At 48.4% G+C, this 27,054-nt stretch overlaps 1 protein-coding gene across 3 annotated transcripts in view; it reads left to right on the forward strand.

The window, feature by feature from the left end:
- ZFYVE1 (zinc finger FYVE-type containing 1) overlaps positions 1-27,054 on the forward strand; it is a 68,022-nt gene that overhangs the window by 38,039 nt on the left and 2,929 nt on the right. For 2 of the 3 annotated variants that reach the window (XM_038765782.1, XM_038765783.1), the window contains exons 6-12: positions 5,756-5,862; positions 9,938-10,046; positions 11,757-11,854; positions 12,945-13,062; positions 19,565-19,735; positions 22,296-22,476; positions 23,281-23,394. In XM_038765782.1, the coding sequence (XP_038621710.1) occupies positions 5,756-5,862; positions 9,938-10,046; positions 11,757-11,854; positions 12,945-13,062; positions 19,565-19,735; positions 22,296-22,476; positions 23,281-23,394 (898 nt within the window). Of the gene's footprint in view, positions 1-741; positions 834-5,755; positions 5,863-9,937; positions 10,047-11,756; positions 11,855-12,944; positions 13,063-19,564; positions 19,736-22,295; positions 22,477-23,280; positions 23,395-27,054 lie in introns of those variants that run through there. The other variant, XM_038765784.1, reaches the window with a different exon arrangement.

A 27,054-nucleotide genomic window follows, 5' to 3' on the forward strand; every position in this document is an offset into this window, starting at 1 on the left:
ACTTGTTGAGTGCTTCCTATGTGCCAAGCACCGTTCAAAGTGCTGGGGTTGGTGTTCATCAGGTTGAATGGGGCTCACAGTCATAATCCCCATTTTCCAGGTGCAGGAACTGAGGCCCAGAGAAGTGAGGTGACTTGCCCCAGGTCACCCAGCAGACGGGGGCCGAGCTGGGAAAAGAACCCAGGTGCTTCTGACTCCCGGCCAGTGCTTTATCCATTAAGCCACACGGTTTCTCGTGTCTCCTCCTCCTCTTTAATTCCTTAATTGGGCTTGGAGGCCCAGAGAGCCACAGGGGCTGGGAAGCAGCATGGCCTGGCAGTCAGAAGGACTCGGGTTCTAATCCCGGCTTCTCCCCCTGTCTGCTGTATGACCTTGGGCAAGTCACTTCACTTCTCTGAGACTCAGTGACCTCATCTGGAAAATGGCGATCGGGACTGTGAGCTCCATGTGGAATAGGACGGTGTCCAACCCGATTGACTCGGATCCACCCCAGCGCTTAGAACAGTGCCTGACACATAGTAAGCGCTTAACAAGTACCAGAATTATTATTATCATTATTCCGACTCTCTAGCCCGGGCTCTATCCATTGGGCCACACGGCGTCCGTGGGCAGGGCCCGTTCTGGTGGGCTACTAGGGGGGCAGCCTCTCCTCTCTGTGATGTCATAAGCACCTGCTTTGTTGATGCTACTAAAAAGTTTGAGCATGATGGAGGGAAAGACCATCCAAGGGATTCCTTTTAAAAAAATAATAATAAACGACCTTCCGAGGGAAATAGAACAGTCCACAGCAACCATTGCTACGCTGACAGGCTGGAGGCGGTGACATCAGAACAGTAGGTTCTGCTAGACTGTAAGCTCATCGTGGGCAGGGAATATGTCTGTTAATCGTTATATTGTACTCTCCCGAGTGCTTAGTACAGTGCTTTGCATGTCGTAACCCTCAATAAATACCATCAAATGAATAAGGGGCCACTAGGAGTTGAAACGGGGGCTATTTAATGGATGCTGCCATTTTCTCTATCATTAAATTCATGCTGAAGGGGCTCTATCGAAAATTTCGTACTGAACGATATTTAATGACTAGGATAGGCGTGCCTGTTTGTTTATTTACTTATTTTTTATTTATCTGCTTGTTTATGCATTGTGTTATTCATTCAGTTATTTATAATCATCATCATCATGGTACTTGTTAAGCGCTTACAATGTGCCAAGCACTGTTTTAAGCTGTGGGGTAGATACAAGTTAATTTGGACACAATCCCTGTCCCACATGGGGCTCACAGTCTTAATCTCCATTCGACAGCTGAGGCCCAGAGAAGTGAAGCAACTTGCGCACGGTCACACAGAAGACACGTGGCGGGGCCGGGATTAGAATCCAGGTCCTTTTGACACCCAGGCCCCGGCTCTATCCACTAAGCTACGCTGCTTCTCTTTATTTTTATGGTATTTGTTAAGCGCTTACTGGCTGGGAAACATACCTGCTAGTGCTGTTGAATTCTACTCTCCCAAGTGCTTAGTGTACAGTGCCGTGCGCAGTATGAGCGCTCAGCCGACTCAGTGACTTGTATCCGTGGCTCAAGGTTCAGCACAATCTCACCAAGGAAATAAACGCCAAGCTGAATAATCATAAAGAAGGCTCTCTGCAGTTGGGTGAAATGGATATTTTTGGTTTATATCTGGAAGTTTTAGGACTTTTTTTGGTCCTTCTTGGCCCCCCCACCCTTTTTTAAATCTTCAATTCAGCCATATTATTGAGCGCTCATTGTGTTTCCCTCTTGGCCTTTTTTAAATTATTCAATTCAGTCGTATTTATTGAGCGCTTACGCTGTGCAAAGCGCTGCATTACGTGCTTGGGAGAGTACAGTGCAACAATTAATGGACACATTCCCTGCTCTTAACGAGCTTTTGTGGTATGTAAGTGCTTACTATGTGCCAGGCATTGGACTAAGCTCTGGGGTAGATACAAGCTAAGGTTGGACCCGACCCTTGTCCCACATGGGGCTCACAGTCTTAATTCCCATGTTACAGATGAGGTCACTGAGGCACAGAGAAGTGCCAAAAGTCACACAGCTGACAAGCGGCAGAGCCCAGGATTAGAACCCAGGTCCTTTGGATTCCCAGGCCTGGGCTCTATCCCTTAGGCCAGGCTGTGAGGGAAGGTCTGTGTTTTCCTTCGAAGCTTGCCGAGGGGCTGATGAAACAGTCAATCGGTGGTATTTACTGAGCGCTTACTGTGTGCTGAACACTGAACTAAGGTCTCGCAATACAGCTATGAGTTTATAGTCAATCAATCAATGGTATTTATTGAGCGCTTATATGCCAAGCACTGTAATAACTGCTTGAGATAGGGTATAATATAACACAGTTGGGGGTCTTGTTCCCTGTTCACAATAAGCTTACAGTCAATCAGTCAATGGTATTTATTGAGTGCTTCGTGTGTGCAGAGCACTGGACTGAGCGCTCAGGAGGGTACAATACAATCAATCAATCAATCATATTTATTGAGCGCTTACTGTGTGCAGAGTGCTTGGGAAGTACAAGTTGGCAACATAAAGAGACAGTCCCTACCCAACAGTGGGCTCACAGTCTAAAAGGGGGAGACAGAGAACAAAACCAAACATACTTACAAAATAAAATAAATAGAATAGATATGTACAAGTAAAATAAATACAACATACTTGCCAGACCTGTTCTCTGCCCACAATGCCCTGAATTGCTCCTTTCGTTTGTCGTCCCTCCCGGCCCGCATGTATATGTCTGTCATTTATTTATTTATGGATTTTAATGTCTGTCTCCTTCATTCAGTCGATCATATTTATTGAGCACTGTGCTAAGCGCTTGGGTGAGTACAGTTCAATAATAAACAGTTACATTCCCTGCCCAAAACGAGCATACAGTCTAGAGTGGGGGAGACAGGCATCAATTCAAATAAATAAAATTACAGATCTGTACATAAGTGGGGCAAGGAGCGGGGAGGGGAAAAGGGAGCGAGTCAGGGTGGCGCAGAAGGGAGATGAGGAAAAGAGGGGCTTAATTGGGGAAGGCCTCTTGGAGGAGATGGGCCTTCATTAAGGCTTTCAAGGGGAGGAGATTAATTGTCTGTGGGATTTGAGGAGGGAGGGTGTTCCGGGCCAGAGGCAGGACGCGGGCCAGGGGTCGGCGGTGGGACAGGCGAGAACGAGGCTCAGTGAGAAGGTGAGCGGCCCCAGAGGAGCGGAGGGTGCGGGCTGGGCTGGGGAAGGAGAGAAGGGAGCTGAGGTAGGAGGGGGCGAGGGGATGGAGGGCTTTAAAGCCATGGTGAGGAGTTTCTGTTTGACGTGGAGGTGGATGGGCAACCACTGGAGTGTTTTGAAGAGTGGGGTGACATGTCCTGAACTTTTCTGTAGAAAAATGACCCGGGCAGCAGGGTGAAATATGGACTGGAGTGGGGAGAGGCAGGAGGCTGGGAGGTCAGCAAGGAGGCTGATGCAGTAATCCAGGAAGGATAGGATGAGCGATTTGATTAACATGGCAGCAGTTTGGATGGAGAGGAAAGGGCGGATTTTAGCAGTGTTGTGAAGGTGGGACCGACAGCATTTAGCGATGGATTTGAATATGTGGGTTGAATCATCATCATCATCAATCGTACTTATTGAGCGCTTACTATGTGCAGAGCACTGTACTAAGCGCTTGGGAAGTACAAATTGGCAACATAAAGAGGCAGTCCCTACCCAACAGTGGGCTCACAGTCTAGAAGGGGGAGACAAGGTAGCGCTAATGTTATGGGCTCGTGAGCCAGGAAGGATGGTGGTGCCGTCTACAGTGATGGGAAAGTCAGGGGGAGGACAGGGTTTGGGGGGGAAGATGAGGAGCTCTGTTTTGGGCATGTTAAGTTTTGAGATGTCGGGAGGACTTCCGAATAGAGCTGTCTTGAAGGAAGGAGGAGATGCGAGACTGCGGAGAGGGAGAGAGATCAGGGCTGGGGATGGAGATTTGGGAATCCATCCACATAGTGGGGGTAGTCAAAGCCATGGGAGTGAATGAGTTCTGTAGGGGAGTGGGTGTGGATGGAGAGCAGAAGGGGACCCAGAATGGATCCTTGAGGACCCCCACAGTCAGGGGATGGGAGGCAGAGGAGGAGCCCGTGAAGAAGAATAAATGGCCAAAGAGATGAGGCGAATCAAACCAGCCAAGTCTCCCCCCTAGACTTTGAGCTCACTGTGGGCAGGGAATGTGTCTGTTGCTTTATCCTACTCTCCCAAGTGCTTAGTTCAGGGCCTGCCCACAGTAGTGCTCAATAAATGAGACTGAATGAATGAATGAGCTGACAGGAGTAGCAGGCTGGTGTTGAGGGCGGATCAGAAAGGAGACTGGCAGACACAGAGAAAAGAGGGGCAAGATGCAGAGGGTCCGGAGACCGGCTCTGACCCGATTAGCTCATATAATAATAATGGTATTAAACGCTTACTGTGTGCCAGGCTCTGTACTAAGCGCCGGGGTAGATAAAAGCAGATCGGGTTGGACACAGTCCCCGTCCCACATGGGGCGAATAGTCTCAATCCCCAGATGAGGGAACAGAGGTCTGGAGAAGTGAAGTGATTTGCCCAAGGTCACACAGCAGACAGGTACTCACCCAGGCACTTCAGAACAGTGCCGGGCATATAGTAAGCGCTTCACAAACACCGTAATAATAATAAATGGTAGTTAAGAACCGGCTGTGTCTGCGTGTTAGGCACTGTACTACGCACTGGGGTGGATACGAGCAGATCAGGTTGGATTCGGTCCCTGTCCCACGTGGGGCTCACAGTTCAATCCCCGTTTTCCAGTTGAGGGAACAGAGGTTCGGATAAGTGAAATTTTAGACTGTGAGCCCACTGTTGGGTAGGGACTGTCTCTATATATTGCCAGTTTGTACTTCCCAAGCGCTTAGTACAGTGCTCTGCATATAGTAAGCGCTCATTAAATACGATTGATGATGATGATGATGAAGTGACTTGCCGAAAGTCACAAAGCAGGCAAGTACCCACCCCAGTGCTTAAAACAGTGCTTGACACATAAGCACTTAACATACAGCATAATAATAATAATAATAATAATGGTATTAAAGCACTTATTGTGTGCGCCTACACTGTACTAAGCACTGGGGTGGCTACAAGCAAATCAGGTTGGACACAGCCCATGTCCCATGTGGGGCTCACGGTTTCAATCCCCATTTCCAGAGGAGGGAACCGAAGACCAGAGAAGCAGCGTGGCTCAGTGGAAAGAGCCCGGGCTTTGGAGTCAGAGGTCACGGGTTCAAATCCAGCCTCCGCCAACTTTCAGCTGTGCGACTTCGGGCAAGTCACTTAACTTCTCTGTGCCCCAGTTACTTCATCTGTAAAATGGGGATTGAGACTGTGACCCCTCCGTGGGACGACCTGATCACCTTGTAACCTCCCCAGCACTTAGAGCAGTGCTTTGCACATAGTAAGCACTTAGTAAATGACGTTATTATTATTAACAGAGAAGGGAAGTGACTTGTCCAGGGTCTCGCAGCAGACAGACTGTGAACTCCCTGTGAGCAGGGAATGTGTCTGTTGTTATAGCGTGCTCTCCCAAGCGCTTATTACAGCCCTCTGTACACAGTGCTCAGTAAATACAAATGAATGAACGAAGCACCCACCCCAGAGCTTACCTAGTAAGCGCTTAACGAACACCGTAATAATAGCGGTAAAGACGATGACGATGATGATGAAGGTCGAGTGACCTGATGGCCTGTGGGGTTCTCTCCGCGTCAGGCCCTGAGCGACCGTTTCAGCGGCGAGATTCCCGACGACCAGATGGCTCACAGCTCCTTCTTCCCGGACGAATACTTCACGTGCTCCTCCGTCTGCCTCAGCTGTGGGTGAGTGAGGGAGGGAACACGGGCGCTCGGATCCCGTTCATTTCCGCGGTCCCGTCGGTCCCGTGGGAAGCCTAGTGGGTAGAGCCCGGGAGTCCGAAGGACCTGGGTCCTCATCCCGGCTCCTCCACTTGCCTGCTGTGTCACCCCGGGCAAGTCAGTTGGCTTCCCTGGGCCTCCATCCCCTCGTCCGGAAAATGGGGATGATGACTCCGAGCCCCGTGTGGAGGACCGGGATGATCTTGTCTCTACCCCCAGCACTTAGAACGTAGCAAATACCAATCAATCAATCAGTCGTATTTATTGAGCGCTTACTGTGTGCGGAGCACTGGACTAAGCGCTTGGGAAGTACAAGTTGGCAATGGTTACCGCAGTTATCATCAGTCAGTCAGGGATATTTATTGAGCGTGGCGGAGCACTGTACTCAGCACTTGAGCGGGTACAGTTCACCAGGGCTGGTAGACCTGACCCCTGCCCAAATTGAGCTTACAGTCTACAGGGGGAGGCAGGCATAGTGTGGCTAAGTGGCAAGAGCACGGACTTGGGAGTCTAATCCCGGCTCCGCCACTTATCAGCTGTGACTTTGGGCAAGTCACTCAACTTCTCTGGGCCTCAGTGACCTCATCTATAAAATGGGGATGAAGACTGAGCCCCAAGTGGGACAACCTGATTACCTTGTATCTACCCCAATGCTTAGAACAGTGCTTGGTGCCTAGTGAGCGCTTAACAAATTCCGTCAACCAATCAATCAATCGTATTTATTGAGCGCTTACTGTGTGCAGAGCACTGGACTAAGCGGTTGGGAAGTACAAGTTGGCAACGTATAGAGACAGTCCCTACCCAACAGTGGGCTCACAGTCTAGAAGGGGAAAAAAAGTACGTACCAACCTATATACATGTGCTGTGGGGGGGCCCGGATTCGAACCCATGACCTCCGACTCCAAAGCCCGGGCTTTTTCCGCTGAGCCACGCTGCTTCTGATTTTATTATTGTTCGTCATCATCAATTGTATTTATTGAGCGCTTACTGTGTGCAGAGCACTGTACTAAGCGCTTGGGAAGTACAAATTGGCAACATATAGAGACAGTCCCTACCCAACATTGGGCTCACAGTCTAAAAGATAATAATTGTTATTATTAGTACATTAATAGAAATAAAATACAGATCTGGACATAGGTGCTGCAGAGCTGAGGGTGGAGCGAATCAAGGGAGCAGTCACTTTGCTGCTCTGGGCCTCGGTTCCCTCATCCTTAAAATGGGGGGTCAAGACGGTGAGTCCCACACATCCCATAAAAAAAATCCGGTCTCCTGGAGAGGAATTTGTCAGAACAGAACCACTTCCATCTTAGACTCCGTGATGGCCTGCTCTACTTGAGAGAAATTCCTCTGAAGGGAACACTACCACCTCAGGATCTGAGGCGGTTTCAGTTTTGCGACGTCGCCCCGGGGCCCGAATTAGCTCGTATCTGCCCCAGCGCTTAGAACAGCGCTTGGCCCATAGTAAGCACTTAGGAAATACCTTTTAATTAATTTAAGTAATTTAATTTAGAGGAGCAGCGTGGCTCAGTGGAAAGAGCACAGGCTTTGGAGTCAGAGGTCATGGGTTCGAATCCCCACTCCCCCACATGTCTTTTAGACTGTGAGCCCACTGTTGGGTAGGGACCGTCTCTATATGTTGCCAATTTGTACTTCCCAAGCGCTTAGTCCAGTGCTCTGCACATAGTAAGCGCTCAATAAATACGATCGATGATGATGTCTGCTGTGTGACCTTGGGCAAGTCACTTCACTTCTCTGCGCCTGAGTTCCCTCATCTGTAAAATGCGGATTAAGACTGTGAGCCCCACATGGGACAACCTCATCTCCTTGTGTTCCCCCCAGCGCTTAGAACAGTGCTTTGCACATAGTAAGTGCTTAACAAATACCAACATTATTATTATTATTATTATTTTAATAAAAACCAACCCAAAAGCGTTGGTCGCTCCAGTTTTGGCGGCTGCCGTCGAGGCTCCCGGGAATTTCCGTTCTGCTGATTCCCCTGCCCGTCGGCCCGGACCCGCGACTCGGCCCAGGGATTGGCCAGCGGGATTTTCGGGAGGACTGAGTTTCCGGCCCGTCTCCCATCCATCGCCCTTCCGGCTGGGAGGGAATACCCTTTTATTTCATTCATTCGGTCGTATTTGTTGAGCGCTCACTGGGCCCCGCAGCGTGGCTCGGTGGAAAGAGCCCAGGCTTTGGAGTCAGAGGTCACGGGTTCAAATCCCGGCTCCGCCAATTGTCAGCTGTGTGACTTTGGGCAAGCCACTTCTCTGAGCCTCAGTTACCTCATCTGTAAAGTGGGGATTGAGACTGTGAGCCCCCCGTGGGACAACCTGATTGCCTTGTATCCTCCCCAGTGCTTAGAACAGTGCTTTGCACATAGTAAGCGCTTAACAAATACCATCATCATCATCACTGTACTAAGCACTTGGGAGAGGATGATAGAGCAATAAACAGGCATATTCCCTGTCCACAATGAGCCGATGGTCCAGGGGGACAGAGTTTAGGCACAAGACCCCCAGGGAGGGGTTTGAACACGCCTCAGGTTGAGATCGGGCCCCCTCCGGCTGGGAAATCGGGACAGGGAAGGAGACGGCCTCAGCCGAGCCGGAAACGTGGGAAGGAAATCAGTGGCTGGTTCCTAAATGTAGATGTGAGCCACTGATTTTCTTCTTCGTTTCCCCTTCTTTTTTATTTGACGGTATTTAAGGGCTTACTATGGGCCGGGCACCGTACTAAGCGCTGGGACAGTCCCCGTCCCACTTGGGGCTCCCAGTTTTGACCCCCATTTTCCAGGTGAGGGAACTGAGGCCCAGAGAAGTGACTTGCTCAGGGTCATCCAGCGGCGGAGCTGGGATTAGAACCCAGATCCTTCTGACGTCCAGGCCCGGGCTCTAGCCACTGGGCCAACCGTCCCAATGCCAAGGGCGGGAGTTTTTGAATTCCTAGAGCAGCCCCCAAGTCATTTAGATATGGAGATATTTGTGTGTGTCTGTGTGTGTCCCCTTGCCTTCCTCCCTCTCATCCCCCGTTTCCTCACGACGGATGGTACCGCGAGGGGTAGATTACGTGCTCTGGTTCTTCTTCTCCTATCCCCGGTGATCGAGAATGTCGCTCGCACCACCTCTGTTGTCCTCCCCCAAGCGCTCAGTACAGTGCCCTGCACACAGTAAGCGCCCAATGCATCGATTGACCATCAATCAATCAGCGGCATTTAGCGAGCGCTTTTCTCTGTATGCTAAGCACTTGGGAGAGGACCGCCCAACGGAGTCGGGGGTCACGTTCCCTGCCCACAGCGGACACGCAGTCTCAAGGGGGAGACGGTCGTTATCATCATCATCATCATTGATCGTATTTTTTGAGCGCTTACTGTGTGCAATCAATCAATCAATCAATCGTATTTATTGAGCGCTTACTATGTGCAGAGCACTGTACCAAGCGCTTGGGAAGTACAGATTGGCAACACATAGAGACAGTCCCTACCCAACAGTGGGCTCACAGTCTAAGAGGGGGAGACAGAGAACAGAACCAAACATACCAACAAAATAAAATAAATAGGATAGAAATGTACAAGTAAAATAAATAAATAAATAGAGTAATAAATATGTACAACCATATATACATATATACAGGTGCTGTGGGGAAGGGAAGGAGGTAAGATGGGGGGATGGAGAGGGGGACGAGGGGGAGAGGAAGGAAGGGGCTCAGTCTGGGAAGGCCTCCTGGAGGAGGTGAGCTCCCAGCAGGGCCTTGAAGGGAGGAAGAGAGCCAGCTTGGCGGGTGGGCAGAGGGAGGGCATTCCAGGCCTGTACTAAGCGCTTGGGAAGTCCAAGTTGGCAACATACAGAGACAGTGGGCTCGCAGTCTAAAAATGAATTCCAGAATTTCCAGAAATGAACAGCTTACGTCAGTCCCCCCCGGAGACCGTCAGGTTGTCGTGGGCGGGGCACGCGGCCGCTCGTCGCTGTAGTGGACTCCCCCAAGCGCTTAGCTCAGCGCTCCGCATCCGACTGATCGCTTGGGGATCCGTCTCGGGGGGCAGGTCCGGATGCAAGAACAGCATGAACCACGGGAAGGAGGGCGTCCCCCACGAGGCGAAGAACCGCTGCCGCTACTCCAACCAGTACGACAATCGCGTGTACACGTGCAAGGTGGGTGCCCGCAAGGGGGCTCGGAGCTTATTGGACGCCTCCCAGGGACCGGGGGCGGGTTCTGCTGCCGGACGGCTTGGGTCTCGAAGCGGCCCCGCGCGGAGCTGGGGTTCCCGCTCGCCCCACCCCTGTTCCTTCTGGGAGGCCCCCGGGGGTGGCACACAAGTCAGGGGCGTCTAGCTGGGTCACCTAGGCTAAGGACGCTCCCCCCCGGCCGCCGTTCCCCCACCTCCTTCCTTCCGTCCGGTCCGTGGCTCACAGGTGAGTTGAGAAGCAGAGCGGCCTAGTGGAAAGAGCCCGGGCCCGGGAGCCAGGGGCTCTGGGTTCTAATCCTAGCTCCGCCGCTTGACTTCTCTGAGCCTCAGTTGCCTCATCTGTCAAATGGGGATTAAGACTGTGAGCCCCGTGGGGGACAAACCTGGTTACCTTTTATCGTGCCTTGTGTCTGCCCGGCGTGGCTCAGTGGAAAAGAGCCCGGGCTCTGGAGTCGGAGGTCGTGGGTTCAAGTCCCGGCTCCGCCAATTGCCAGCTGTGTGACTTTGGGCAACTTCTCTGTGCCTCGGTTACCTCATCTGGAAAATGGGGATTAAGACTGTGAGCCCCCCATGGGACAACCTGATCACCTTATAACCTCCCCAGCGCTTAGAACAGTGCTTTGCACATAGTAAGCGCTTAATAAATGCCATCATTATTATTATTATTATTATTACCCCAGCACTTAGAACAGGGCTTGGCACATAGGAAGCGCTATTTTTGATCTTTATTTTCTGCTGTGTGGCCTTGGGCAAGTCACTTCACTTCTATATGCCTCAGTGACCTCATCTGAAAAATGGGGAATATGAGACGGTGAGCCCCATGCGGGACAGGGATTGCGTTCAACCTAATTCCCTTGTATCTGCCCCATGCGGGACAGGGATTGTGTTCAACCTAATTCACTTGTATCCACCCCAGTGCTTAGAACAGTGTTTGACACATAGTAACTGCATAATAATAATAATAATAATGGTATTTGTTAAGCGCTTACTATGTGCCAGGCACTGGACTAAGCGCTGGGGTGGATACAAGCAAATGGAGTTGGACACAGTCCCTGTCCCGCATGGGGCTCACAGTCTTAATTCCCATTTTAAGGATGAGGTAAATGAGGCCCAAATGATGATGATGATGATAATAATGGTATTTGTTAAGCGCTTACTATGTGCCAAGCACTGTTCTAAGCGCTGGGTAGATGCAAGGTAATCAGGCTGTCCCACGTGGGGCTCCCAGTCTTAATTCCCATTTTGTAGAAGAGGCCACCGAGGCCCAGAGAAGCGAAGTGACCCGCCCAAGGTCACACAGCCGCAGACAGGTGGCGGAACTGGGATTAGAACCCAGGACCTTGTGGCTCCCAGGCCCGGGCCCAGCCACTAGGCCGCACATAGTAAGCGCTTAACAAATACCAACATTATTATTATTATTATTATACTGCTCCCCCGCCCGCTTTCTAGACTGTGAGCCCGTTGTTGGGCAGGAATTGTGGCCGAACTGCGCTTCCCAAGCGCTTAGTCCGGTGCTGTGCACACGGTAAGCGCTCAATAAATACGATGGGGTGAATGCAACGCCATCCTAATCATCGGGATTCAGTCTAGAGGGGGGTGAGGGGAGGGCGCGGCGGCAGCGGGTGGGTTTGGAGGGGCGGGAAGGGCCCCCCCGACGGAGGGTCTTGTGTTCCAGGCCTGCTACGAGGGCGGCAAGGAGGTCAGTGTGATTCCCAAAACATCCGCCTCCACCGACTCGCCGTGGATGGGGCTGGCCAAATACGCCTGGTCCGGGTGAGCAGCCCCCCGCTCCACTCCCCCCCCTTTGGGCCGGCCTCCGACGGGCTCGTGGGGGGCCCTCCTCCTCACAGCCCCCGGACCGCGACTCTCCCCCGCGCTTCGTTCGGTCAGGATGTTTGGTTTTGTTGTCCGTCTCCCCCCTTCTAGACTGCGAGCCCGCTGTTGGGTAGGGACCGTCTCTAGATGTTACTAACGTGGACTTCCCAAGCGCTTAGTACGGTGCTCTGCACGCAGTAAGCGCTCAATAAATACGATTGATTCAGAGCCTTATCGACGGCCCGTCTCCTCCAAGAAGCCCTCCCTGACTACGCCCCGGACTTGCTCCCTTCCGCGCCGCCCGGACTCGCTCCCTTTATTCATCCCCCCCTCCCAGCCCCACACCGCTTACGTCCTGATCCATCATTTATTTCTTTTTATTATCGTCCATCTCCCCCTCCTCTAGACTGTGAGCCCGTTGTCGGGTAGGGACCCTCTCTACATGTTGCCGATTTGTACTTCCCAAGCGCTTAGTACAGTGCTCTGCACGCAGTAAGCGCTCAGTAAGTACGATTGAATGAATGACTATCAGCTCATTGCAGAAGGAAGCCCCTTCCTTCCTCTCCCCCTCGTCCCCCTCTCCATCCCCCCCATCTTACCTCCTTCCCTTCCCCACAGCACCTGTATATATGGACATATGTTTGTACATATTTATTACTCTATTTATTTTACCTGTACATATCTATTCTATTTATTTTATTTTGTTAGTATGTTTGGTTTTGTCTCCCCCTTTGAGACTGTGAGCCCACTGTTGGGTAGGGACTGTCTCTATATGTTGCCAATTTGTACTTCCCAAGCGCTTAGTACGGTGCTCTGCACACAGTAAGCGCTCAATAAATACGATTGCTGATGATGATGCGGGCAGGGATCTGTTGACTGGACTTTCCCCCGAGCCAAGCAGGGCGCTCCGCGTACGACGGGAAAACGCGGCCCTCGGTAAACACGATGGAATGAGTCACCATCAATCGTATTTATTGAGCGCTTACTGCGTGCAGAGCACCGTACTAAGCGCCTGTGTCGGTGTGCGTCGTTGCGTGTCTCCCCCCAGGTACGTGATCGAATGCCCCAACTGCGGAGTGGTGTACCGCAGCCGGCAGTACTGGTTTGGGAACCAGGATCCCGTGGACACCGTCGTGCGCACGGAGATCGAACACGTCTGGCCCGGGGTAATGACCGTAATCGGCTAAGTGCCCACTATGCGCCAGGCGCTGCGCTAAGCGCTGGGGTAGCTACAAGGTGATCGGGTTGGACACAGTCCCTGTCCCACACGGGGCTCACGGTCTTCATCCCCAGCTTCCAGATCAGTCAATCAATCAATCAGTCAATCGTATTTATTGAGCACTTACTGTGTGCAGAGCACTGTAGTAAGCGCTTGGGAAGTACAAGTTGGCAACAGATCACTGAGGCCCAGAGCAGCCAAGTGACTTGCCCAGAGTCGCACAGCAGACAGCAGAGCAGGGCCTTCTGACTCATTCGTTCATTCAGTCAGTCGCATTTATTGAGCACTTACTGTGTGCCGAGCACTGTACTAAGTGCTAATCAAGACTCCCAGGCGCTTGCTCTTTCCACTAGACCACAATTATTACTATTATTACAATCAATCAATCAATCGATCGTGTTTATTGAGCACTTACTGTGCTCAATAAGCGCTTGGGAAGTACAAGTTGGCAACATATAGAGACAGTCCCTACCCAACAGTGGGCTCACAGTCTAAAAGGCGGAGTATTACAGTATTACAGTATATTACAGTATAATAATAATGTGGTGCTTTAATTCATTCAGTCATATTTATTGAGTGCTTACTGTGTGCAGAGCACTGTATTAAGCGCTAATCAAGACTCCTAGGCCCTTGCTCTGCATATAGTAAGCGCTCAATAAATACGATTGATTGATTGCTCTTTCCACTAGGCCACAATTATTAGTATTACAGTATAATAATAATGTGGTGCTTTAATTCATTCAGTCGTATTTATTGAGTGCTTACTGTGTGCAGAGCACTGTACTAAGCGCTAATCAAGACTCCTAGGCCCTTGCTCTGCATACAGTAAGCGCTCAATAAATACGATTGATTGATTGCTCTTTCCATTAGGCCACAATTATTATCATTACAGTATAATAATAATGTGGTGCTTTCATTCATTCAGTCGTATTTATTGAGTGCTTACTGTGTGCAGAGCACTGTACTAAGTGCTAATCAAGACTCCTAGGCCCTTGCTCTGCACACAGTAAGCGCTCAATAAATACAATTGATTGCTCTTTCCATTAGGCCACAATTATTATCATTACAGTATAATAATAATGTGGTGCTTTAATTCATTCAGTCGTATTTATTGAGTGCTTACTGTGTGCAGAGCACTGTACTAAGCGCTAATCAAGACTCCTAGGCCCTTGCTCTGCACACAGTAAGCGCTCAATAGATACAATTGATTGATTGATTGCTCTTTCCACTAGGCCACAATTATTAGTATTACAGTATAATAATAATGTGGTGCTTTAATTCATTCATTGTCGTATTTATTGAGTGCTTACTGTGTGCAGAGCACTGTACTAAGTGCTAATCAAGACTCCTAGGCCCTTGCTCTGCACACAGTAAGCGCTCAATAGATACAATTGATTGATTGATTGCTCTTTCCACTAGGCCACAATTATTAGTATTACAGTATAATAATAATGTGGTGCTTTAATTCATTCATTGTCGTATTTATTGAGTGCTTACTGTGTGCAGAGCACTGTACTAAGTGCTAATCAAGACTCCTAGGCCCTTGCTCTGCATACAGTAAGCGCTCAATAAATACGATTGATTGATTGCTCTTTCCACTAGGCCACAATTATTATTATTACAGGATAATAATAATGTGATGCTTTAATTCATTCATTCGTATTTATTGAGTGCTTACTGTGTGCAGATCACTGTACTAAGTGCTAATCAAGACTCCTAGGCCCTTGTTCTGCACACAGTAAGCGCTCAATAAATACGATTGATTGCTCTTTCCACTAGGTCACAATTATTATTATTACAGTATAATAATAATGATGTGGTGCTTTAATTCATTCAGTCATATTTATTGAGCGCTTACTGTGTGCAGATCACTGTACTAAGCGCTAATCAAGACTCCTAGGCCCTTGCTCTGCACACAGTAAGCGCTCAATAAATACGATTGATTGATTGATTGCTCTTTCCACTAGGCCACAATTATTATTATTACAGTCTAATAATAATAATGTGGTGCTTTAATTCATTCAGTCGTATTTATTGAGTGCTTACTGTGTGCAGAGCACTGTACTAAGTGCTAATCAAGACTCCTAGGCCCTTGCTCTGCACACAGTAAGCGCTCAATAAATACGATTGATTGATTGATTGCTCTTTCCACTAGGCCACAATTATTATCATTACAGTATAATAATAATGATGTGGTGCTTTAATTCATTGTCGTATTTATTGAGCGCTTACTGTGTGCAGAGCACTGTACTAAGTGCTAATCAAGACTTCTAGGCCCTTGCTCTGCACACAGTAAGCGCTCAATAAATACGATTGATTGATTGATTGCTCTTTCCACTAGGCCACAATTATTATTATTACAGTATAATAATAATGATGTGGTGCTTTAATTCATTCAGTCGTATTTATTGAGTGCTTACTGTGTGCAGATCACTGTACTAAGCGCTAATCAAGACTCCTAGGCCCTTGCTCTGCACACAGTAAGCGCTCAATAGATACGATTAATTGATTGATTGCTCTTTCCACTAGGCCACAATTATTATTATTACAGTATAATAATAATGTGGTGCTTTAATTCATTCATTGTCGTATTTATTGAGTGCTTACTGTGTGCAGAGCACTGTACTAAGTACTAATCAAGACTCCTAGGCCCTTGCTCTGCATACAGTAAGCGCTCAATAAATATGATTGATTGATTGATTGATTGCTCTTTCCACTAGGCCACAATTATTAGTATTACAGTATAATAATAATGTGGTGCTTTAATTCATTCATTGTCGTATTTATTGAGTGCTTACAGTGTGCAGATCACTGTACTAAGTGCCAATCAAGACTCCTAGGCCCTTGCTCTGCACACAGTAAGCGCTCAATAAATACGATTGATGGATTGATTGCTCTTTCCACTAGGCCACAATTATTATCATTACAGAATAATAATAATGTGGTGCTTTCATTCATTCAGTTGTATTTATTGAGTGCTTACTGTGTGCAGAGCACTGTACTAAGTGCTAATCAAGACTCCTAGGCCCTTACTCTGCACACAGTAAGCGCTCAGTAAATACAATTGATTGATTGATTGCTCTTTCCACTAGGCCACAGTTATTATCATTACAGTATAATAATAATGTGGTGCTTTCGTTCATTCAGTCGTATTTATTGAGTGCTTACTGTGTGCAGAGCACTGTACTAAGTGCTAATCAAGACTCCTAGGCCCTTGCTCTGCACACAGTAAGCGCTCAATAGATACGATTGATTGATTGATTGATTGCTCTTTCCACTAGGCCACAATTATTATCATTGCAGTATAATAATTGGTGCTTTAATTCATTCATTGTCGTATTTATTGAGTGCTTACTGTGTGCAGAGCACTGTACTAAGTGCTAATCAAGACTCCTAGGCCCTTGCTCTGCACACAGTAAGCGCTCAATAAATACGATTGATTGATTGCTCTTTCCACTAGGCCACAATTATTATTATTACAGGATAATAATAATGTGATGCTTTAATTCATTCATTGTCGTATTTATTGAGTGCTTACTGTGTGCAGATCACTGTACTAAGTGCTAATCAAGACTCCTAGGCCCTTGCTCTGCACACCGTAAGCGCTCAATAAATACGATTGATTGATTGATTGATTGCTCTTTCCACTAGGCCACAATTATTATTACAGTATAATAATAATGTGGTGCTTTAATTCATTCAGTCGTATTTATTGAGCACTTACTGTGTGCAGATCACTGTACTAAGCGCTAATCAAGACTCCTAGGCCCTTGCTCTGCACACAGTAAGCGCTCAATAAATACGATTGATTGCTCTTTCCACTAGGTCACAAGTATTATTATTACAGTATAATAATAATGTGGTGCTTTAATTCATTCATTGTCGTATTTATTGAGTGCTTACTGTGTGCAGAGCACTGTACTAAGTGCTAATCAAGACTCCTAGGCCCTTGCTCTGCACACAGTAAGCGCTCAATAAATATGATTGATTGATTGCTCTTTCCACTAGGCCACAATTATTATTATTACAGGATAATAATAATGTGATGCTTTAATTCATTCAGTCGTATTTATTGAGTGCTTACTGTGTGCAGATCACTGTACTAAGCGCTAATCAAGACTCCTAGGCCCTTGTTCTGCACACAGTAAGCGCTCAATAAATACGATTGATTGCTCTTTCCACTAGGTCACAATTATTATTATTACAGTATAATGATAATGATGTGGTGCTTTAATTCATTCAGTCATATTTATTGAGCGCTTACTGTGTGCAGATCACTTTACTAAGCGCTAATCAAGACTCCTAGGCCCTTGCTCTGCACACAGTAAGCGCTCAATAAATACGATTGATTGATTGATTGCTCTTTCCACTAGGCCACAATTATTATTATTACAGTATAATAATAATGATGTGGTGCTTTAATTCATTCAGTCGTATTTATTGAGCGCTTACTGTGTGCAGATCACTGTACTAAGTGCTAATCAAGACTCCTAGGCCCTTGCTCTGCACACAGTAAGCGCTCAATAAATACGATCGATTGATTGATTGCTCTTTCCACTAGGCCACAATTATTATTATTACAGTATAATAATAATGATGTGGTGCTTTAATTCATTCAGTCGTATTTATTGAGCTCTTACTGTGTGCAGATCACTGTACTAAGTGCTAATCAAGACTCCTAGGCCCTTGCTCTGCACACAGTAAGCGCTTAATAAATACGATTGATTGATTGATTGCTCTTTCCACTAGGCCACAATTATTATTATTACAGTATAATAATAATGATGTGGTGCTTTAATTCATTCAGTCGTATTTATTGAGCGCTTACTGTGTGCAGATCACTGTACTAAGTGCTAATCAAGACTCCTAGGCCCTTGCTCTGCACACAGTAAGCGCTCAATAAATACGATCGATTGATTGATTGCTCTTTCCACTAGGCCACAATTATTATCATTACAGTATAATAATAATGTGGTGCTGTCATTCATTCAGTCGTATTTATTGAGCGCTTACTGTGTGCAGAGCACTGTACTAAGCGCTCAGGAGAGGACACTAGAACAATAAATGGACACATTCCCTGCCCCCAGCCGTCTTATAGAGTCTCGTGAAGCGCTTACTACGCGCCAAGCACCGTTCTAAGCGCTGGGGTCGATACAGCTTCATCAGGTTGGACGCGGTCCACGTTCCCCAGGGGGCTCCCAGTCCTCACCCCCATTTTACGGATGAGGGAACGGAGGCCCAGAGAGGTGAAGCGACCCGCTCAAGGTCCCGCAGCAGGCAGGTGGCGGAGATGGGGTGAGAACCCCACTAGGGCCGCGCGGCCTCGAAAAAATCGAACGGTCACCTCCGCGTTGGGGGACCGACCCCCCGCCTCCCACCTGCCAGGTGGGGATACCCGCTGCTATACCAGCACAGCCACCGTCCGTTTAGCGGCCCCTTATCGCCTAGTACAGTGCCCGGCACACAGTAAGCGCTCAATAAATACGGCCGATTGATTATCGCCGCCGAACGTGGCGGGCGGGGGGCGTCCGGGTGACCCACCGAGTCGTTCCTCCATCGTTACATGTAGAGACAGTCCCTACCCAACAGTGGGCTCCTTGTCCCACGTGGAGTTCACCGTCTTAATCCCCGTTTTGCAGATGGAGGGACTGAGGCACAGAGAAGTGAAGGGACAAGTAGCCGACAAGTGGAGGAGCCCGGATTAGAACCCTTGACCTTCCAACCCCCAGGCCTTCATTCATTCATTCGTGTTTATTGAGCGCTTACTGTGTGCAGAGCACTGTACTAAGCGCTTGGAAAATACAAGTTGGCAACATATAGAGACGGTCCCTACCCAACAGCGGGCTCACAGTTGCTACATTGTGCTACAGGCTGTGGCCCGGTCCGGTCCGGTCCAACTCAGCCTCTCCCTGCGACTTCTTCACAACCCTTGCGGGGGTCTTAGCTGCTCAACGTCGACCAGAGGTCCCGGCGGAACAACCTTTGGCGTTGCGCCGCTTTGAGCTCCTGGTGGGCAGGAAATGCGCCCGTTTCTTGCTGCATTGTAGTCTCCTAAGCGCTTAGTACAGCGCCTTGCACTCGGTAAGCGCTCAATAAATACGACCGAATGAACGGACGGACGTGGAGAAGGGACGGGGCTTGGGGGGGTTACACGGTTACCTGTATATCGTGGCTCAGTGGAGAAGAGCCCGGGCTTTGGAGTCAGAGGTCATGGGTGCGAATCCCGGCTCCGCCACCTGTGTGCTGTGTGACCTTGGGCAAGTCACTTCACTTCTCTGAGCCTCAGTGACCTCATCGGTAAAGTGGGGATTAAGACTGTGAGCCCCACGTGGGACAGCCTGATCACCTTGCATCCACCCCCGGCGCTTAGAACAGTGCTCTGCACGTCGTAAGCGCTTAGGAAACAGATGCCGTCGTCATCATCATCATCATCCTCCTCATCGTTCCAGATGGACGGCTTCCTGAAGGACAACAACAACGCGGCTCAGCGGCTCCTGGATGGGATGAACCTCATGGCGCAGTCGGTCTCCGAGCTGAGCCTGGGCCCGACCAAGGCCGTCACGTCCTGGCTGACCGACCAGATCGCCCCGGCCTACTGGAGGCCCAACTCCCAGATCCTGGTAATGATAATCATAATCCCACAGCACCTGTATATATGTATATATGTTTGTACATATTTTCTACTCTATTTATTTATTTATTTTTATTTTATTTTGTTAGTGTGTTTGGTTTTGTTCCCTGTCTCCCCCTTTTAGACTGGGAGCCCACTGTTGGGTAGGGACTGTCTCTAGATGTTGCCAACTTGTGCTTCCCAAGCGCTTAGTACAGTGCTCTGCACATAGTAAGCGCTCAATAAATGTGATTGATGATGATGATAATCATAAGAATTAGGGTATAGTAATTATGATATTTGTTAAGCACTTACTATGCGCGAAGCACTGTTCTAAACCCTACTGAGCGCTCACCTCCTCCAGGAGGCCTTCCCAGACTGAGCCCCTTCCTTCCTCTCCCCCTCGCCCCCCTCTCCATCCCCCCCATCTTACCTCCTTCCCTTCCCCACAGCACCTGTGTATATGTGTATATGTTTGTACATATTTATTACTCTATTTATTTTACTTGTACGTATCTATTCTATTTATTTTATTTTGTTAATATGTTTAGTTTTGTTCTCTGTCTCCCCCTTCTAATAATAATAATGGCATGTATTAAACGCTTACTATGTGCAAAGCACTGTTCTAAGCGCTGGGGGGATACAAGGTGATGAGGTTGTCCCACGTGGGGCTCACAGTCTTCATCCCCATTTTCCAGATGAGGGAACTGAGGCACAGAGAAGTTAAGTGACTTGCCCAAAGTCACACCGCTAAGTGGCGGAGCCGGGATTCGAACCCGTGACCTCTGACTCCAAAGCCCAGGCTCTTTCCCACTGAGCCACGCTGCTTCCTTCTGGGCTGTGAGCCCACTGTTGGGTAGGGACCGTCTCTATATGTTGCCGACTTGGACTTCCCAAGCGCTTAGTATAGTGCTGTGCACACAGTAAGCGCTCAGTAAATACGATTGATTGATTGATCAGGTTGTCCCACGTGGGGCTCACAGTCGTCATCCCCATTTTACAGATGAGGGAACTGAGGCCCAGAGAAGTGAAGCGACTCACCCAGGGGCACACAGCAGACAAGCGGCAGAGCTATTGGTGGGGCCACCCCTCCCCGGCTCCTGCTGGGCCGCGTCCCAGCCTACGCCTCGACCCCGGCCCAAGTCCCTGCTCTTAGGAATCTGGGGTTTTTTTTATGGTATTTAAGTGGCTACTACGTGTCAGGCACTGTACTGAGCGCCGGGATAGATCCAAGTTAATCGGGGGGGACGCAGTCCCCGTCCCACGTGGGGCTCGACGTCTTAACCCCCGTTTTGAGGACGAGACGACGGAGGCCCAGAGAAGCCAAGTGACTGGCCCGAGGTCACGCTCAGAAGGCCCTGGGTTCTAATCCCGGCTCCGTGGAGCCAGTATTACAATAAGAGTAATAATAATTATGGTAATTACTGTGTGCCAAGCACTGTTCTAAGCGCTGGGGCAGATACAAGGCCATCAGGTTGGACACAGTCCCCGTCCCCCATTGGGCTCGCACTCTTAATCCCCATTATTTGCAGAGGAGGGAACCGAGGCCCAGAGAAGGGAAGCGACTCGTCCAAAGTCACACAGCAGACAAGTGGTGGAGCCGGGATTAGAACCCAGGGCCTTCCGAGACCCTGCCGCTTCTCAAGGCTCCAGCTTCCACCGGAACCAGTGTCACATTTGTCCAGCCAGCGGGGGAGAGCTATTCCATTCCATTCACTCGCATTTATTGAGCGCTTACTGTGTGCCGAGCACTGTACTAAGCGCTTGGGAAGTCCAAGTTGGCAACATACAGAGACGGTCCCTACCCAACAACGGGCTCACAGTCCAGAAGGGGGAAACAGACGACAACAAAACAAAATATATTAACAAAATAAAATAAATAGAATAGTAAATATGACGGGGAGCCCGTTGCGGGCTGGGAACGTGTCCGCTTATCATTCGACAGTCCTCTCCCTAGCGCTCAGTTTCATCATCAATCGTATTTATTGAGCGCTTACTATGTGCAGAGCACTGTACTAAGCGCTTGGGAGGTACAAATTGGCAACGTATAGAGACAGTCCCTACCCAACAGTGGGCTCACAGTCTAAAAGGGGGAGACGGAGAACAAAACCAAACATACTAACAAAATAAAATAAATAGGATAGATATGCACAAGTAAAATAAATAAATAGAGTAATAAATATGTACAACCATATATACAGGTGCTGTGGGGAAGGGAAGGAGGTAAGATGGGGGGGATGGAGAGGGGGACGAGGGGGAGACAGCTCAGTACACAGCTCAGTACACAGTAAGCGCCCGGTAAATACGACGGAGCGAACGGAAGCAGACGCGAATGGGCCGGGAGGAGGGGAGACGGAGCGACGGGTCCTATTTCTTTTTCTCCCGGACTTTGCCGCGGGACCCTGGGCGAATGTCGCCAACTTCCCAAGGGCTTAGTACAGCGCTCTGCACACAGTAAGCGCTCAGTAAGTACGAATGAATGAATGAATGGCTTCCGCACACAGTAAGCGCTCAGTAAATACGAACGAACGCATGAATGATTTCCCGGTCTTGTCTCTGGGCGGGCACAGAACTGCAGCAGGTGCTCGGCGTCCTTTAAGGAGAACGACACGAAGCACCATTGCCGAGCCTGCGGGGAAGGGTTCTGCGACGCCTGCTCGTCCAAGACGCGGCCGGTGCCCGAGAGGGGCTGGGGGCCGGCGCCCGTGCGGGTCTGCGACACCTGCTTCGACGCCAGGAGCGTCCAGCCGGGTGAGTCCGAGACCCCCGTCCGCCGGTTTGGGGGAGAGCGGGGGGTCTCCGTGCCTCCTCTCGCTCCGGGCGGGGAACGGGTCCGCCGTTCCCGGTGGATCGGGCTCTCCCGATCCTCAGACGTGCTTCCGCCGGGGAGTCGCCCCTCAGATGTCGGGAGGAGTCGACCCCGTCTCCGTTGGCTCTTATTAAGCGCTTAATATGTGCCGAACACTGGGGTACAGTCCGGGACCCGCGTGGGGCTCACGGCCTTCATCTACAGCTGAGGGAACCGAGGCCCGGAGAAGTGATGGGACTCGCCCAAGGTCACGCAGACAGGTGGCGGAGCCGAGATTAGAACCCGGGTCCTTCCGACTGTCGGGCCCGGGCGCTAGCCACTGGGCCCCGCTGGGTGGGTCGCAACAGCTGTCCGACTTGGCCCCGTAGGAGGCTGTGGGTTTTAATCCCGGCCCCGCCGTTTGTCTGCCGCGTGACCTTGGGCGAGTCGGCCTCCCCGAGCCTCAGTCCCTTCGTCTGTAAAATGAGGATTGAGGCTGGGAGCGTCCAACCCGATTACCTTGAATCTGCTCCAGCGCTTAGCACCGTGCTGGGCACGTAGTAAGCGCTTAATGCACACCATCATTACTATTAATTATTATTATGTGGGACGGGCCCCCGTTCCCTTGTATCTACCCCCGCGCTTTGAACAGTGCTGGACGCAGAGTGAGCGCTGAACAAGTACCGTCATTATTAGGATTTTGGTTCACGTGTGCGGGGGGCCGGGGGGGCGGGGGGCGGGGGCCGCTCCGTCTCGTTCGCACGCAGATGTCCCGGAGGCGCAGCTGGACGAGGAGGGGGGCACGCTGATCGCCAGGAAGGTGGGCGAAGCCGTGCAGAACACGCTGGGGGCCGTGGTCACCGCCATGGACATACCACTAGGTAGGCTGTCAGCTCCTCGTGGGCGGGGAACCCGTCCGTTTCTCGTTCTGTCCTCTCCCAAGCGCTTAGTACAGTGCTGTGCACACAGTGCAGAAATACCGTTGAATGAATGAATGAATGAGTGGCGGGGGCCAGAGGGGTTACTAATAATTATGGTACTTGTTAAGCGCTTACTATGTGCCAAGCACCGTTCTGGGGATACAAGTTAAGCGGGTTGGACGCAGTCCCGGTCCCACGTGGGGCTCACAGTCATCATCATCATCGTCAATCGTATTTATTGAGCGCTTACTATAATAATAATAATAATAATGGCATTTATTAAGCGCTTACTATGTGCAAAGCACTGTTCTAAGCGCTGGGAGGATACAAGGTGATGAGATTGTCCCACGTGGGGCTCACAGTCTTCATCCCCATTTTACAGATGAGGGAACTGAGGCCCAGAGAAGTGAAGTGACCTGCCCAAAGTCACACAGCTGACAAGTGGTGGAGCCGGGATTTGAACACATGACCTCTGACTCCAAAGCCCGGGCTCTTTCCCACTGAGCCATGCTGCTTACTATATGCAGAGCACTGTACTAAGCGCTTGGGAAGTACAAATTGGCAACCTATAGAGACAGTCCCTACCCAACGGTGGGCTCACAGTCTAAAAGGGGGAGACAGAGAACTGAACCGAACATACTAACAAAATAAAATAGACTAGATATGTACAAGTAAAATAAATAGAGTAATAAATATGTACAAACATATATACAGGTGCTGTGGGGAAGGGAAGGAGGTAAGATGGGGGGGATGGAGAGGGGGACGAGGGGGACAGTCCTCATCCCCATTTTGCTGATGAGATAACTGAGGCCCAGAGAAGTGAAGTGCCTAGCCCAAGGTCACACAGGGGATGTGTGGTGGAGCCAGGATTAGAACCCATGACCTCCTGACACCCGGGCTCTCCCCACCAGTCCACGCTGGGTTGGTTTTCACTGGGTGACAACAGCGGTCCGATAGGCTCCCGTCGTCCCTCGCTCCGGGCTAAGGGCGAGCTTGAGGCCCCATTCCCTTTCCCCACAGATTCCCAAGCGCGTAGTACAGTGCTCTGCACTCTGGAAGCGCTCAGCAAGTACCACCGATTGATTCGCTGACTGTAAGCTTCGTCATAGGCATAGAAGGTGTCTACCAACTCGATTGTGTGGTACTCTCCCAAGTGCCCAGGGCAGTGCTTGGCACACAGGAAGTGCTCACTACAGTCCATTGATGGAGGGTTGAGCATATCCAGCAGGCTTAGCAATCATCATCAATCGTATTTATTGAGCGCTTACTATGTGCAGAGGACTGTACTAAGCGCTTGGGAAGTACAAATTGGCAACATATAGGGACAGTCCCTACCCAACAGTGGGCTCACAGTCTAAAATCTGTACATATATTAAGTCCTTAACAAATGACACACACACACACACACACTCTGTCTTTGTCTTTCTCTCCCCCCTTTCAACACCTTACTGAATCCACACCTCCTCCAAGAGGCCTTCCCTGACTGCACCCTCCTTTCCCCTTCTCCCGCTCCCCTCTGCGTCACCCCGACTTGCTCCTCCCAGCCCCACACCACCTATGTCCAGATCTGTCATTTCTTTCTTTCTTTTCATGTCTGTCTCCCCCTCTAGACTGTCAGCTCGTTTGTAGGCAGGGAATATGTCTGTTTATTGTTGTTTTGGACTCTCCTAAGCGCTTAGTCCACTGTTCTGCACACAGGAAATGTTTAATATGATTGAATGAATACATACAAATATAGCTAGATATCCCTCTATAGATACAAATATATATAAATATATAAAATATAAATAAATAAATTCATATAAATAAATAAATAAATATAATATATTTATAAATATATAAGTATATATATGTAAATGTATATATATATATACACACACACATTGAGATATCAGATATACATAGATCTAGATATATTTATGGTTTTGTTTATATGGTATTTGTGTGTGTTCCGCACAAAGTAAGCGCTCCATGAATACGACTGAATGCATGAATACATGCATGTATAGATATGTCTGTATATATTGTTTGGTTGACTGTCTACTTGTTTGGTTTTGTTGTCTATCTCCCCCTTCTAGACCGTGAGCCCGTTGTTGAGTAGGGGTTGTCTCTATCTGTTGCCAAATTGTACTTTCCACACGCTTAGTACAGTGCTCTGCACACAGTAAGCGCTCAATAAATGATTGAATGAATGAATGAATGGATATATCTGTAGATATATTATGGTATTTATATGCAGTCTGCACACAGTAAGTGTTCAATAAATATGATTGAATGAGGGAATGAAAAAATGAATACATACATATATATCTCTCTATAGCAAAAGATCCAGATATTATACATATATATCTAGATATGCTTCTAGATATCTATAATAGATCTAGATACATATCTAGATATAGAGCTATATATTGGCGATCTGTATCTAGTTACAGATCTGTATATATTGTATATATCTCTCTCTATATATATGTATATGTATATATCTGTATAGATGAGAAGCAGCGTGGCTCAGTGGAAAGAGCCCGGGCTTTGGAGTCAGAGGTCATGGGTTCAAATCCCGGCTCTTCCAATTGTCAGCTGTGTGACTTTGGGCAAGTCACTTCGCTTCTCTGGGCCTCAGTTACCTCAACTGTAAAATGGGGATTAAGACTGTGAGCCCCCTGTGGGACAACCTGATCACCTTGTAACCTCCCCGGCACTTAGAACAGTGCTTTGCACATACTATGCGTTTAATAAATGCCATCATCATTGTTGTTATTATTATTATATTGTAGATCTATAGATACATGCCTAGATATAGATCTAGATACCTATCTAGACAAATCTATATATTATAGATGTATATCTACATTCCTAGATATAGATCTATAACATACCCATGCTTATCTATGCACATCTATATTTATCTGTCATAGATCTATATCTAGATACATACCTAGATATAGATCTAGATACCTATCTAGATGTAAATCTATATCTTATAGATCTATAGATCTAGATGTTATAGATGTATGTCTAGATGCATACCTAGATATACATCTATATGTTATAGACGTATGTCTAGATGCATACCTAGATATACATCTATATGTTATAGATGAATGTCTAGATGCATACCTAGATATACATCCATATGTTATAGATGAATGTCTAGATGCATACCTAGATATACATCCATATAGTATAGATGTATATCTAGATGCATACCTAGATATACATCCGTTATAGATGAATGTCTAGATGCATACCTAGATATACATCCATATGTTATGATGTATGTCTAGATGGATACCTAGATATACATCCATATGTTATAGATGTATGTCTAGATGCATGCCTAGATATACATCCATATGTTATAGATGTATGTCTAGATGCATGCCTAGATATACATCCATATGTTATAGATGTATGTCTAGATGCATGCCTAGATATACATCCATATGTTATAGATGTATGTCTAGATGCATACCAAGATATACATCCATGTTATAGATGAATGTCTAGATGCATACCTAGATATACATCCATATGTTATGATGTATGTCTAGATGCATACCAAGATATACATCCATGTTATAGATGAATGTCTAGATGCATACCTAGATATACATCCAT

The sequence above is a fragment of the Tachyglossus aculeatus genome, chromosome 23, assembly GCF_015852505.1.
Source record: "Tachyglossus aculeatus isolate mTacAcu1 chromosome 23, mTacAcu1.pri, whole genome shotgun sequence".
Classification (NCBI taxonomy): Eukaryota; Metazoa; Chordata; class Mammalia; order Monotremata; family Tachyglossidae; genus Tachyglossus; species Tachyglossus aculeatus.